Source organism: Octodon degus, unplaced genomic scaffold (genome assembly GCF_000260255.1).
Source record: "Octodon degus isolate 3935 unplaced genomic scaffold, OctDeg1.0 scaffold00122, whole genome shotgun sequence".
In the NCBI taxonomy this organism is placed as follows: domain Eukaryota; kingdom Metazoa; phylum Chordata; class Mammalia; order Rodentia; family Octodontidae; genus Octodon; species Octodon degus.
In genome coordinates, this window is record NW_004524698.1 from 2,101,192 (window position 1) to 2,115,305 (window position 14,114).

General features: G+C 36.1%; 1 protein-coding gene across 1 annotated transcript in view; it reads left to right on the plus strand.

Moving 5' to 3' along the window:
* Dgkh (diacylglycerol kinase eta) overlaps positions 1–14,114 on the plus strand; it is a 221,300-nt gene that overhangs the window by 169,872 nt on the left and 37,314 nt on the right. The window contains exons 13-16 of the mRNA XM_023700138.1: positions 2,562–2,647; positions 9,367–9,466; positions 11,697–11,970; positions 13,611–13,709. Coding sequence (XP_023555906.1) covers positions 2,562–2,647; positions 9,367–9,466; positions 11,697–11,970; positions 13,611–13,709 — 559 coding nt within the window. The remainder of the gene's footprint in view (positions 1–2,561; positions 2,648–9,366; positions 9,467–11,696; positions 11,971–13,610; positions 13,710–14,114) is intronic.

The window sequence follows — 14,114 nt, forward strand, 5'->3', positions numbered from 1 at the left end:
TAACTTCCCAACCCTGATCAGCAACTATAGTGTGTTAGTAAGTGACAGCTGTATTTTTTTCCCCCTCTGTGGGACAGAGGATCAAGCCTATGCCTTCAAGCATGCTAGACAGGGGCTCCATCCCCGCCTTGAGATCTGTACCTTTATCCTTGGACATAGAAGCTATTTTACTTTCCTTTGAAAGAGATAGTATGTGTTTGTCTTTGAATATCTTTAATAAACAAATTTGGATTTTGAAGTGACATTACTCAAATATCATTAATTAAATAACCAATTGATTAACTAATTGATTCATTAGTTAATGGTATAATTACTGGTCATTTAAAATACTTTCCGTCCTGAAGGGAAGACAACAAAAGTAATCTCTGGAGAACATTTCTTTATACTGGATTTTTAGAAGGTGTGATTTCATTTCCCGATCTTTACAGATGTAGTTTCTAGAATTTAAATCAGGAGATCAATAATGTGGATTTGTGGGTAAACTTTTGGATTCTTGTTTTCCCCTTATTCTTTGATGTAAAATTGCTTTTCCACAAATGGTCTGCCCTTGAAAATGATAAGACAAAAAAGAAAGAAAATGATAAGATAGAGATTTGAGAGTAGTCTCACTAGACTACTCTCTACCAGCCACTTCTGGACTTGACAGTAAGTTAGGAAGAGATTGCTCTGAGGAGGAAGTTGGTCATTAAGACCTTGTGGCAGAAGGGATATTAACCAAATCTTCAGTTAAATCTGAAGAAAATGATGCTTGTTCTTAAAATAAAAATGACCTCTGGGTGAGACAGAAGAATATTAGAAACCAACTTGAATAGGCATCTCATTTAAACTGGAAAATTTTGAGCTGTGTGATCGGGAATATGTGAGGAACATTTGAGGGGAGTCTCATCGAGAGGTTGCTTTTTAAGCATTGCATATATCCTGCCGGGTTGAGATGTTCTCTTTCAACAGGAGGTTAAAGTAGAATAGAAAAGGGAAATACAGATTGGCTGGCATTTTTTCTGTATTTAAGAGAAATATTTATTTCACATTTATGATTACATATATAATTATATGCCTGCATTAAAAAAATTATTGAGATACAATATGCATACTAAAATGTACAGATCATAGATGTAGCTTGGTAGATTTTCACAAACTAAACAAACCTGTATAATCAGTACCCAGATCACAGGACAGCATTCAGGTACCACATGTCGCCTTCCAGTCACTGCCTCTCCCCTCCAGCTCGTAATTAACTATTAACAGCACAGGTCAGCTCTGCCTTCTTTTATGTTGTTGTTGTTGTGTTGGTGGTGGTGGTACTGGGGATTGAACTCAGTATCTTGTACTTGCCAGGCAGGCGCTTACTCTACTGAGCTATCTCCCCGGCCCTCTTTTTATGTTTTATAAAGTAAAGGCATATTGTCTGTATCCCTTTTCCTCTGGATCCTTCTACTCAACACGTTCATCATGTTCATCTACATCGTGGTAATTGCGAGTCATTCCTTCTTAGGGTCCTGCACTGTGCATCGCAGCATTGAATGAATGCTGTGCGGCTATTCTAGTATAAGACTTGAACGCACAGCTACCTGTCTTTTGGGTAAATATAAATACATACAATTTTTTGTGTCCTGCAGTATTATATATGCCATCAGCTTTTTAAATTTTTGGGTTTTTTCTGATACTTGGGACTGAACCCAGGGCCTTTGCACTGAGCTGCATCAGTGCAAAATTTAGGGAGCTCTTTTGGTTTTTTCTTTGAGATGGAGACTTGCTAAGATACTCAGGCTGGGCTCAGATTTACAGTCCTTTTGCTTCAGCCTCCCAGAGTGGTAAGATTATAAACACGCTCTGCCACAGCCAGCTGTATGTGTTCAGCTTCAGTAGGCACTATCAAATAGTTGCGAGAGCATTTGCATCACTTTGCACTCCCAGCAGCAAGGTATGATGGTCCTGTAGCTCCAATATCCTATTAACGCATGAAATCTTCCATTTGTTGTTCTTTTCTTCCTGGTAAATGTACGATGTTTTATGTGGTAGTTTTAGTTTGCATTTGCCAGGTAGCTGAAAAAGTTGGATACCCTTTTGTTCGTTTATGGATTTTTAAGGTACTCTAATTAAATCTCTAAGTTCTTTTGCCTATTTTTAGTTAGTTTGAATTTTTATTATATTTATATTTATTTTATATATTTTCAAGTATTAGACATTTAAGTTTTTTTAAAAAGCAGATTTTGTGGATTTCCCTACAAATATAAAGGGTTTTAGAAACTAAGTCTTTTGCATGGGCCAGCAAGATAACTCAGAGGTCTAGAGTGCCTGCTTAGGCAAGCTTAGGAAAGCATGCAAGGACCGTGGTTCAGTCCCCGGCACCACACCCATCATCCAGGGCAGGCTGAGCCAGCCACAAAAAATAAAATAAAAGTCTTTTGCAGAAAGAAAACATTTATCTGTTTTGCTTAATGACTTTATAATAGCCATTGCTTGGTATGTGTGTCATGAATGGTTCCATTTCTGAAGCAGTCATGACTGAGTTGTGTAAATGCCAGAAGTGATAACATAGTGTAGATGTTCTTCTTTTTCAGATGACAATTTATGAAGACTCGGTTACAGCTCATCTTTCAAAAATCCTCAATTCTGATGAACATGCAGTGGTCATATCGTCAGCCAAGTGAGTTGCAGAGTCTTCATCATAAGTAGTTAAATGGTGAAAACAGGACAGCTGCTCGCTGTCAAGTCTTCCTGGGTTTTGTCTTCAAGAAATATCTGTGAAGCAGCTTATAGAATTAGTCACACTAAATTTGATAGAAGTACAAATGCTAATTGCTTTTGATGGTATTCTCTGCAGCAACAAGAAACAGCTGGGAAAAAGCAAGCTGGCTCCAGGCAAGAGCAGCACAGTGGTTAGTGTGGGCAGAGATGAGCTGCGCACTCTGACAGGCAGTGATGCCGGTCCGTTTGCAGCTCTCTAATGAGTGGGATGCGAAATGGTGAATGCACAGCCTCGCCCAGCTCAGCACCCCTCTGGTCTCCCTCACCCTGAGCTCAGTCCACGCATCTGTTCCTCATTGCACCTCTTGGTGCATCCTTTGGCATTCAAAGGACTGTGTGCTAGAAAAGGACTGTAGAAAGAACAGCTTTTCAGAAGTATTCCACACTGTTTAATAAACTGTTTAATATTTTACCCTACCATCTATCTTTTTTTGTGGGTTTTTTTTTTTTTTTTTTTGGTGTTGGGATCAAACTCAGGACCTTGTGCTTGCTGGGCAGGTGCTATCCACTGAGCTCTCTACCCCGCCCTACCCTTGGATACTTGCAAAGCCTAATTCACATCCTTTTGTCTGAAGCATTTGATCACTGCCTCATATACATTTTATGTCTTTAATCAAATGAAATTTATGTTACGCAAAGTGAACAACTGCAAACAAGATCATCATGGTAGCTGCCAACCCCTTTGTCTCTCTTATCATTTTTAATCTTTATTTTCATTTTGTTTCCTTTGGTACTGAGGATTGAACCCCCAAAGTGTTGAGCTGCACCCTATCTTTTTTTTATTCATTCATTCATTGAAATAGGATTTTGCTATGTAGATCAGGCTGGCCTTGAATTCATTAGGTAGCCCAAACAGGCCTTGAATTTGTGACCGTCCTGCTTCACCCTCCTGATTGCCGGGATTATAGTGTGCACAACCATGGCAGATCCTTTTTAAATTTTAAGACCAGATCTCACTCAGCTGTCCAGGCTGAGCAGGAAGTTCTGATCTTCCTGCCTCAGCTTCTTCATTAGCTGAAATTCACTGCGCCTGGCACCATTCTTAATAACTATAACAACTAACTTGATAACTATGTAGTCTGACATTCTTAGTAGTAGAAACAGTTTTTTAAATAAAATCTTATACAAGATCCTACTGTGAAAAGCTTAATGTTCTGTTTCATTGGTGTTAATAAATTAGATAAAATTAAATTATTAAAGCCATGCATGAAAAATTAAGCAATAAGTTTAGAGATAACAGTTATAGTTATGTTTGATCCTATTTCCAGTTATTTCTATATTTTATTTTGGTTACATAGTTGTAAGGCTATGTCCTCTGACTTAAGGATCAGTTAAGTAAGATGACAGAAGATTATTTACTCCAAGATTTGTACAACTAGTAAATTCTAAAGAAAATGTTAACATTATTTGTCTCGATGTTTCTAATGATCATTTTGAGCACTTAAATATTATTTGCCAGATTTCTAAAGCAATTCATAAGTTCTTACAGAATTTTCAAAGTATTTAGAGAATAGTTTAGAGACTAAGGCCGGTTGGGTCTTGTCGACACGCATTTGCCAGCTTTGTGGCCTGTGTCCATTTTTATCAGTGTAAAAATGAGAGAATGCCTATTATTTCTCTTTCATGGAACCATCAGAATTACTTAAGTAAGTCATAAATGCAGAGACTGTAGAGGCTGCTGCACGGAGGTTGTGCTGCCGCCACCTCCCTCCTCAGCTGTGTTTCCGTTTTGTGCATGCTCCTGGTCTAGCGCTTTTCTGACCTCTGATCTTACCCCTGCCTTTGGGCTTCTCTTCGGCCATCTCTGCTCTGATGCCCTCCTACCCTGGTCCCCTCGCGCCTCTCCTCTGAAGGTCCAGTCTCACTGCCATCCTGCCGTTGCAGCCCCACCTTAGAATCTAAAGGGTTGAGTCTGAAGAGTTCAAGAGATAAAGGACAGTGTATATCTTTATACCAGCAATATATCTTTAATTTTATTTTTATGGACATTTTCTTAACATTTTTAAAAATTTATTTATTTGGTACAGGCTCTTACTACGCAGCTCAGGTTTATAGTGACCTTCCTTATCTCAACTCCCCAGAGCTGGGATTACAGGTGTGCACCACCACTCCTGAGTTCTGTTATTATTTTCAAATAAATAGAAGTAGAGAGACCGGTATGATAATGTCCTACCATACCATCACTCACCTTCAGTATTACCAAAATTTTCCCATCTACTTTCACTCTGTTTTGCAAATCAAAGAAATCATTTTATTCCATTTTCAAATATGTGTATATGTATAATCTCTTTAAAATATTTTTTGAGGCAGGGTCTATTTACTCTTGAACTTATGGTGATCCTCCTGCCTCAGCCTCCTGAGTGCCAAGATTTAAATTTTCTACTTCTGTCAGTGTTACTCAGTACTTGTTCCAGTTCTTCCAGTTATCTCCAAAGTTTTTCTTTTAAATATTTGATTTATTCAAATTGAAATTCACACAAGGTTCACACATTGCATTTGGTTTATGTGTCTTTAAGTGCTAAACATTTATACAGTACCCAAATCATGAAAGTGTAAATGATTTTCAGTGATTAGAAAAACTACTGCACACGTAAGAATTCATCCATGTACTCACCATCCAGATAAAATATAAACTGTTCCATTCTTTTATTAATGCCTTGTATTGTTGAAATACAGTATTGCAGTGAAGTATATTAACTTTCTTATTTATTTTTATTTTATTTTCATAAAATAATAATCCACAGTAATTATAATTGTTTTCCATTATTTTAAAAATGCTGAACTACTAATGGAAAAGCTGTATTCCTTAAACATAGCTAATGTTTAGGTTAACTAATGTGGCCAACACCATTCTTTGACTTTGGATGGGATTTTAATCAGTTCAGTTCTATAACATTAAGTTATCAAAGTTCTAATTAGCAATCGTAGATGCTGACAGTTATGTACCTTTTCTTGCAATTTCAATTACTCTACTTTCATTTAGTCAGTAGTTTTCACACACACACACACACACACACACACACACACACCCTGCTTTAGTCAGTAGTTTTAAACTTTATAAGCTTTAGCAGCATGTGTTACTTTGGGTTTTTTGCTACTATCTCTACTACCCCTAAATTTTAAAATAAATGTAATTTTTCTATATAAAACTTTGAGAAGGGCTGGGGAGATAGCCCAGCATTCTAACCATCTGCCTAAGGACGTGGGATCGCTTCCCGGTACTACACGCTGTGCCTGCCCCAGATCCCTGGGCGCACTGAGCTGGCTACTGAAACCGGGCATGGTGGCACACGCCTATAATCTCAGATCTGGGGAGGCTGAGACAAGAGGATTGCTGTGAGACCAAGCTGCATAGCAAGACCCTGTACCAAACAGATAAATAAATGAAAGAAAAATAATTAAAAAGAAAAAACTTAGAGAAAATGGGATAACTGGCACACACAAAAAAAAAGAATTTAGATTTGGAACCTGCTTTAGAAGTAATTTAGGCAAAATAAATTAGGTTTGAATAGATTGAGTGAAAAGCATGGTTATTAAAAAATCTTTCCTCATGTACGTAGATACCAAGGAGACTACATTATGCATTAGTACTTCTAAATAACTTTTAATGCCTAATTTGATCTTTTTAATTAAATTTTTGCAATGGATTCTTTCAGGTCCTCATGATTGTCCTCAGAGCCACTCTGTGATGCTGTGTAGTCATCATGCTCATATTTATCTTACTAAAATATTTGCATATTTCATTGTTCTTTCTCCTATTTTAAAAATATTATTGGAAAAGAATAACAATATTAATACTAGTGTTAATAATATATCTCATAAATATAATTGCAGTGACGGTAGAAATCAAGTATGGTAAATGTAGTATATTGTTAGGGTCTCCTGAATATTTAGTGCACAAAATGGACTACATTTAACTGAAGGATGAGAACAAGATTAAAGGAGTAAAATTTTGAAAATGTCTTACACAAAGTTCTAACATTAAGGATACAATTAGGGGGGCTGGGGAGATGGCTTCCCTGGCAAGCACAAGGGCCAGAGTTCAATCCCCGGTTCCACAAAAAAAAAAAAAAGAGAGAGAGAGATTATTAGGGATTAGAATTTTTTACTCTTATGTGCAAATCTATGTTCCACCTTTTTAAATTTTTATTTTTACTAGTACATGTTTGCAGTACATAATGATTACATTCATCATGGGAGTTTTCACATGTACATAACTCATCTTAATTTTTTTAGATGTCTCCTGTCTCCTCTACTCTGACCTTCTGTCTCTGTCTCTTGATCCCCTTTTGCAAAAGATGTATGTCCTAGTTTTCTATTATCTACTATTTTACTTTTTAATTTATTTATTCTTTGGGAATCCCATAGAAGAGAAACCATGTGATATTTAAACTTGTATATCTGATTTATTTCAGTTACCATTCTTAACATTATTGTTCTACTTTAATTTGATTTTTGCATGTTTTCTAGAAGTCTTTATACATTATAATAGAAATCTATGTATGTAGAGATTGTCTACGGTTTTGCTGTGTAAATACATCTTAAAATTATTTTTCTCCTGTTTACAAGTTTCCAGTTGGTACCACCTTAAAATCATCCTATATTTAAGTATATATATCCTGTTTTTAATTTTTTAAGTTCTACATGAATTTAGGTATAACAGAAGGTTAATTCTTCTAGAATATTTATATTCTACAAGGTGTTTATATCCTATATTTCTTGTGAAATATGGGACTTAGTGGACTGTAATGCGGAGCATTGAACATTTATGTTTCTTCGCATAACTGATGTAAGGAACACACTCATACTGACCATATTCCCACTTTGCAGCTCTCTTGGCACAAGGTTCAAAGGGATCAGTGTTCCTCAGCCTCTGTCTCCCTCAGCCACATAGCCCGGGCTGAGGAAGCAGACCTCTGCTGTTCCTCTCACCCTTAGGCTGATGGACAGCATGGCTCTGGGCCCTAGGAGTAAACACCAATAAAAGGAGTGATGTTGATAGTATTCTGGCATACGCAGTCTCACCAACCCAAGACAGAAGTATACCAAGCCAGTGTAACAATGATGGCAAGACAGGCTTCTGTTCTGGAGTTACATAAAAAGATAGGAGTATTTGTTTCCTTTCTCTAGAAGTAGGAGAGCTTTGAGAAATTTTCAATAAAGTCCATAGAAGAAATTTCACAATCGCTGGTTTAATCGTTTGAGAAGTTCCGTAGAACTATTATTCATCAACAAAGAAGAAAAACTTGATGCATATGAATGTTACTCTAGGGAATGGTAAGCTAGATTCTTTGTAGCTTTGAGGTTAAAAAGCCAACACATAGGGTTGGGGATATAGATCAGTGGTAGAATACTAGCCTAGCATGCACAAGTCCCTGAGTTCAATCCCTAGCACCACAATTTTTTTTTTAAATTAGCAGGTTGACAGATAGGAGACATTACCTTTATCCAAATGAATGCAGAAATAGCTGCCAAAACCCACCAAATAAACATTATTAGGAATGATGGATTTACTTCCTATATGATAGAAGTGAAAGTTTAGCATACATGTAAACTTGTACAGTATATGTGTGTTCTATATCTACCAAATGGCTCAATATCATATTTAAGTATCTAGATACTTATCAGAATATCACTCACTTATTAGAGAAATTGTGAATTTAGTAGAAAAAAAAACTGCTAGAAGCATTTCTTAATCTATAACAATGATAGAGATCAGTACTGCACTTTTAATATCATCAGCACCAGGCCTTGCTAAAGACAAATCCTATACCATTCTGTTAGTGGTTTTAAATCTATCACTGGCTCCAAAGATCTTTGAAAGATGGATTTTGTTAATGTTTCAAGTTATTTTATCTTTCAGTTTAATTCTTCTGCAAAGAAATCAAAAGTAATTTAAAAGAATCAAATAGGGGCCAGGGAGATGGCTCAGTAGAATAAGCGCTTCCCTGGCAAGAGCAAGGGCCTGAGTTCAATCCTTGGCTCCGCCAAAAAAAAAAAAAAAAAAAAAAAAAAGAATCAAACAAACCATATATTGCTGGACACTAATGACACTTAAGTTAGTCTAGCATATTATATTAGTTATTTTAAGGTGAAAAAACAAGTGGGTTGACAAATATCATTCAGTTCAAGAGGCAGACTGGGTGCCAACATAGTGCACAGCTTCTTTCCTCCACAGGAGGAGTACATCAAGGTAGCCATGTGATGACTATGACTGAAAATGACAACAAATGTTAGTGATAAACCTGAACATTTGTTAACTATAGTTTCAGTTATACAAATGGATAGCTGTGAGAGCTGATACATTAGTTTTAAGGGAATTTAAAAATACTCTTCTTCAAAAAAAATACTCTTTTTCAGGCTTAAAATATTTGAGAAGGGCTGGTTGGCACCTTAAGAACAAGGTTTATTCATATAGTAATTTCTGCCTTAGAGTGCATTAAATTCATCCAGGTTATATACTCAAATACTCGAATGAAAGAACGGATTTTTTTTTTTTTTATGAATGCTCCAGGTATTTTGACAGTTTGTCCATTTGTGCTCATTTTCAAATGTTTATAAATCATAGTAAGTAAACCAATTTTGTTTACTGAACAGCTTGATTTTTCTTTTTCCCAGGATACTTTGTGAAACGATAAAGGACTTTGTTGCCAAAGTAGAGAAGGCCTACGATAAAACGCTGGAAAATGCCGTGGTAGCACAAGCTGTGGCTACCAAAGTAAGACGGACACTTCAGGGTGGAAAAGTTGTTTGCTGACAGTGGTTTTTTATATAAATATATATATTAATTTTATTGAGAAAAAATTACAATGAGACAGTTTCAAACCAGGTTGGTAGGAGAGTTACAGCAATTAATACATTGTATATTGTTGTCTTTGTAGTAGTCATTCATAGCACAAATGCAGACATGATATCCTGTCCAAACATTATTAGTACATATCTTTCTTCTTATTGAATTAAGAGAAAGTAGCTATATATCTATCCTACTTTGTATGTATGGATAAAAATGGTCCTTCATTTATATCCCCTTTTTTTGTTTAGTTTTGTCAGAGATGGGCATTCCATTGCCATCCAAATATTGTAGGTGCATGAATTAAGCAACATATTCCAATATAATCCAGTAGTCCACAATAGTAGTGGGTTATCCACAGGACTGGCAATGTCTGGATCTGATGACTTGAGCCTTCCACAGCTCAGCATATTAACATGGCTTCACTTTTCCTACCTCGTTTCTACACTTTTCTGCTGGATGGTTAAGACCAAGATGAAGCAAGACCTATATAACATGAAATGTAACTTTTTTATCTGACAAGGTCTGTCAAATCCCCTCAGGATTTATCCTAAAACTCTGTACCACATTTTGTAGATCCTTTGTTAGTGTCAGCCATGTGTATGAGTCACAACTGTTACTTGACCAATTTGCTCTCTGTGAATTGCTGACAGTGGTAACCCTGGACTGTGCTTTCAAGCTACTCTGGTTAGGTGGTTGCTGTGTCAAAGCATTATGAATCAAGGAGAAAATTACAAAATAGATGCAAGAATTTCAAAAAATGTATTCTCACTTATGGTTTGCAAAAGACTTTTATTTCCCAAAATTTATACAATTGATGGCTTAAGTGGAAAGAAGAAAGTAAAAATAAACAGAGATTTGAAGTGTTCCTCCTCCTCTTTTACTCTGGAGAATTTCAGAAAACGGGAGCCCTCTGTTAGTCACACTTTGTTTCTAGATTCCTTTTCCTATAACTTTGTCTTGTGATGTGTCAAGAGACAACAGGAGGGAAAAGGACTTGAAGTTGTGTGGAGATAAAAAGTGTGTTAGCAGTGAGACCCTGTATGCCCTGTCCTAAATGCAAAAGAAAAAAAAAAGAAAGAAAATTAACAAGGTCATTATATTACTTATTGTTACTAATTTGTTGTTCAGACTACCTTGCAGGTATAGGCATGCAAGATTGATCAAACAATTAAATATTACCTCTTCCTTTCAATAAACCTTATTTTCTTGTCTTTTTAATATTTTTAAATTTAAAGAGCATAAAAATAGTACATAAGACATTAGAGATGAGAGATTATCTTCTCATGTCTAAATTACTTTCATGTCATTCATTGTTATTATTCAGAGATAGAATGAATTTTTATACTTTTAGAATCTTATAACCTTGTGATAGTCATTATTTGCTGTAATTTTGAGTGTAAGTATGTGTGATTTTTAGGATATTCCATATATAAGATTATGTTGGTCTGAAAATAAAGATACTTTATGTTTAAAAAAAAAAGAAAGAAAGAGTGTTAATAGTAGCACTGGCAACTTCAGTCCTAAATATTCCTTTACTCTCAGTAAAATGGGAAAAGCAGAAATAAATAGGGACCAAGTGATTATTTTTTCTTTCCACATCTCTTCTCTTCCCTCTTACCCTATACATTTTCCTTCCTGTTATTCAAGCCAGTAACCCATGGGGGGCTGGCGAGATAGCTCAGCGGAATGAGCGTCTGCTTAGGCAAGCACAGGAACAGCGCTTCGATCCCCAGCACCTCATGCCTTGCCAGCCCTGCCCACTGAGCCGGCCAGAGTCCAGGCGTGCTGGTGTGTGCCTGTAATCCCTGTGCTGGGGAGCCTGAAAACAGGAGGATCACTACAAGTCAGAGCTGTGTAGCAAGATACTGTACCAAATAAAGAAAGAAAATATAATTATATTAGATAAATTGTAATAAACAGCAATGTAGACGTCAAAAACCAGTAATTTAAGTTACCGTTTTTCATCTCCACTAAATTTTAAAATAAATGTTTCTTAAACCAAAACATTTACAGAATAAGAGGTGATAACCAGTTGCATTTTATAATTCTCTTTAGTGATTAAACCTTTAAGACATTTTACATAATAACTACTTGTACTTTGCTGATGTTTCTTCTACTTGGGTTTCTTGCTCATTACTATGTTTTGCTTTCTCAGTGTTCGGTCTTAAATGAGAAACTTGAACAACTCCTGCAAGCTTTGCACACAGACTTCCAGGCTGCCCCCACTCTCCCGGGCGTCGGGGCGGTCATCCTAGAAGAAGATGTCGTGGAATCTTCAAGCGAAGAATCCTTGGGGGAAAGCAAAGAGCAGCTTGCGGAAGATATTATGAAACCATCCTCCCAGAAAGCCATCAGACCAAGGGAAATAATGTTGCGAGCAAACAGCTTAAAGAAAGCAGTGAGGCAGGTCATTGAAGAAGCTGGAAAAGGTACACATCGACAAACTCAGCTTTGGAAGGAGTCGGCAGCCTTCCTACCACGAGTGTGACAGGGTTTTCACAACAGTCAGCTTAGACACACTGAGAAAAAGCTTAAGACATGATAGAGGAAGATAAATCCACTAAAAGGGAACTTATGCTTAGTCCTATATATTATTTTAATAGTAAAGATCAGCATATTAATGATGCATTATACAAAATCTCAGAAATAGAACTGGGAATCGTGGCACATGTGTATAATCCTAGCACTCTGGGAGGCTGAGACAGAAGAATCAAGAGCTTCAGACAAGCCTAGGCATCTTAATGTCCTAGTAAGACCCTGTCTCAAAACAAAACAAAACAAAAAAAAAGACCAGGGATATAGCTCAGTGAAGAGGCCCTGGCTTCAATCCATAATACCACCCCTCCAAAATAAAGTCCATATTCAGAAATGAATGAAATTTAAAACATTTCTATAACTATCAAAAAAAAGTCTTGCCTCTAAAGTTTTATGTATTTTTTATTTATTTAGTTAGAAGTTGTTGAATTCTTAACCTATAAATGACTTTGGAAATAAAATGTCAGCATTAATTTTGTAAATGCTAATTTTTTGAGAGTGTACAAAATTTCTGTATACTTTAATTTTTATATTATACTGTTTACACTTCTTAGAATTTTAGTAGACTAAAATAGATTTTATTTGGGGTTTTTTTGTTTTGTTTTTTCTTTTCTGTATTTTAGGGAAGGGTCTACAGGGTGTTCAGAGTCTCACTACTCGATAGGACTCATAGTGATTCTCCTGTTTACAGAGCTGGGATTACAGGCATGCACCACCATGCCCAGTGTCAAGCGCCATCTCAGTGCACCCCAGGAGCAGGACCAGCATGGCAGGCCCAGGGATTGAACCCCTGGCCCCTGTGCCTGCTTGCAGGTGCTTCAACCCACTGAACTATTTGACTGGCCTCTAAAAGTGACTTAAGCATGAATAAGAAATGTTCATTCTGATATATATATATATATCAATTCAATGTACTAATTTAGTTTATAGTCTCTGGTACTTCCAGACACCCTCAAGTATATTATTCAATAGTGTCTGTGAATATAAAACTTCTTTTGTTATGTGGGGGGTTTTATAATTTTATTTTATTTTGAAGAGTAAAAACAAAGGCAAGAAAATCAGGAACAAAGAAACAGGGTAACGTACAGCAATACATAGGTTACAGATTTTTCAAAGCAAGAATAGCTGATTAACTGTAATTGATGTGTTATCTATTTTTATCATCAAATCAGTTGTTCAGATTAAGAGATATAGTTATGCAGGATTGGACATATGATTGACTATTACCACATGCTTTCAAGAAATCTTAAATTTATGTTCTTATCTCTTTCTTTTATTACCTTTTTCTAAAAAATTTATTTTAAAGAGAGTATACTAATAATTGATATTACATTAGAATTTGATGTGTTTTAGAGGCCGGGAAGATAGCTCAGTTGAATAAGTGCTTGCCTGGCAAGCACAAGGTCCTGAGTTCAATTTCTGGTACCACTAAAAAAAAAAAAAAAAAAAAAGAATTTGATGCATTTTAATTTTACAGTCCTAAGCATATGAATGGATTTTATTCTCACTTACCCAAATATATTTTCTGTTAAAGTTATAGACGAGCAGACAGTTATCTGTACTGATTATGATAGTACCGAGACAGATGAATCCAAAGAAGAATCTAAAGAAGATTCAAGAGAATCATTAACTGGTAAGAAAACTACGATAACCTTATTTTGGAACTGAATAAAATGTAATTTTGTGTTTAGTTTTCAAAAGGTTAGCCATTTTGAACTAAACTATTCGTATCTTTATTTTTTAAATGGCTGTTTGGACATTAAGGCTTAACCATTTATGAATTCTAAAACAAAATTTAAACTATTGTTGATGCTCTCACATCCCTCTCATAACCAGGGTCCTATAGATTATCATGGTAAACTAAGATCTATAAGGCAAAGATAATTAATTCCTTGGTTTTCCTGAAGAAAGAGGAAGAACACCTATCTCATTCAATTTTAAGCTATTGTGGCCCGCATATTCCTTTGAGAATTGTGAGGAAGCTGCAGGTCCCACATCTCTACAGTTGGGTAGGGGCTGGTGAGATGGCTCAGTGGTC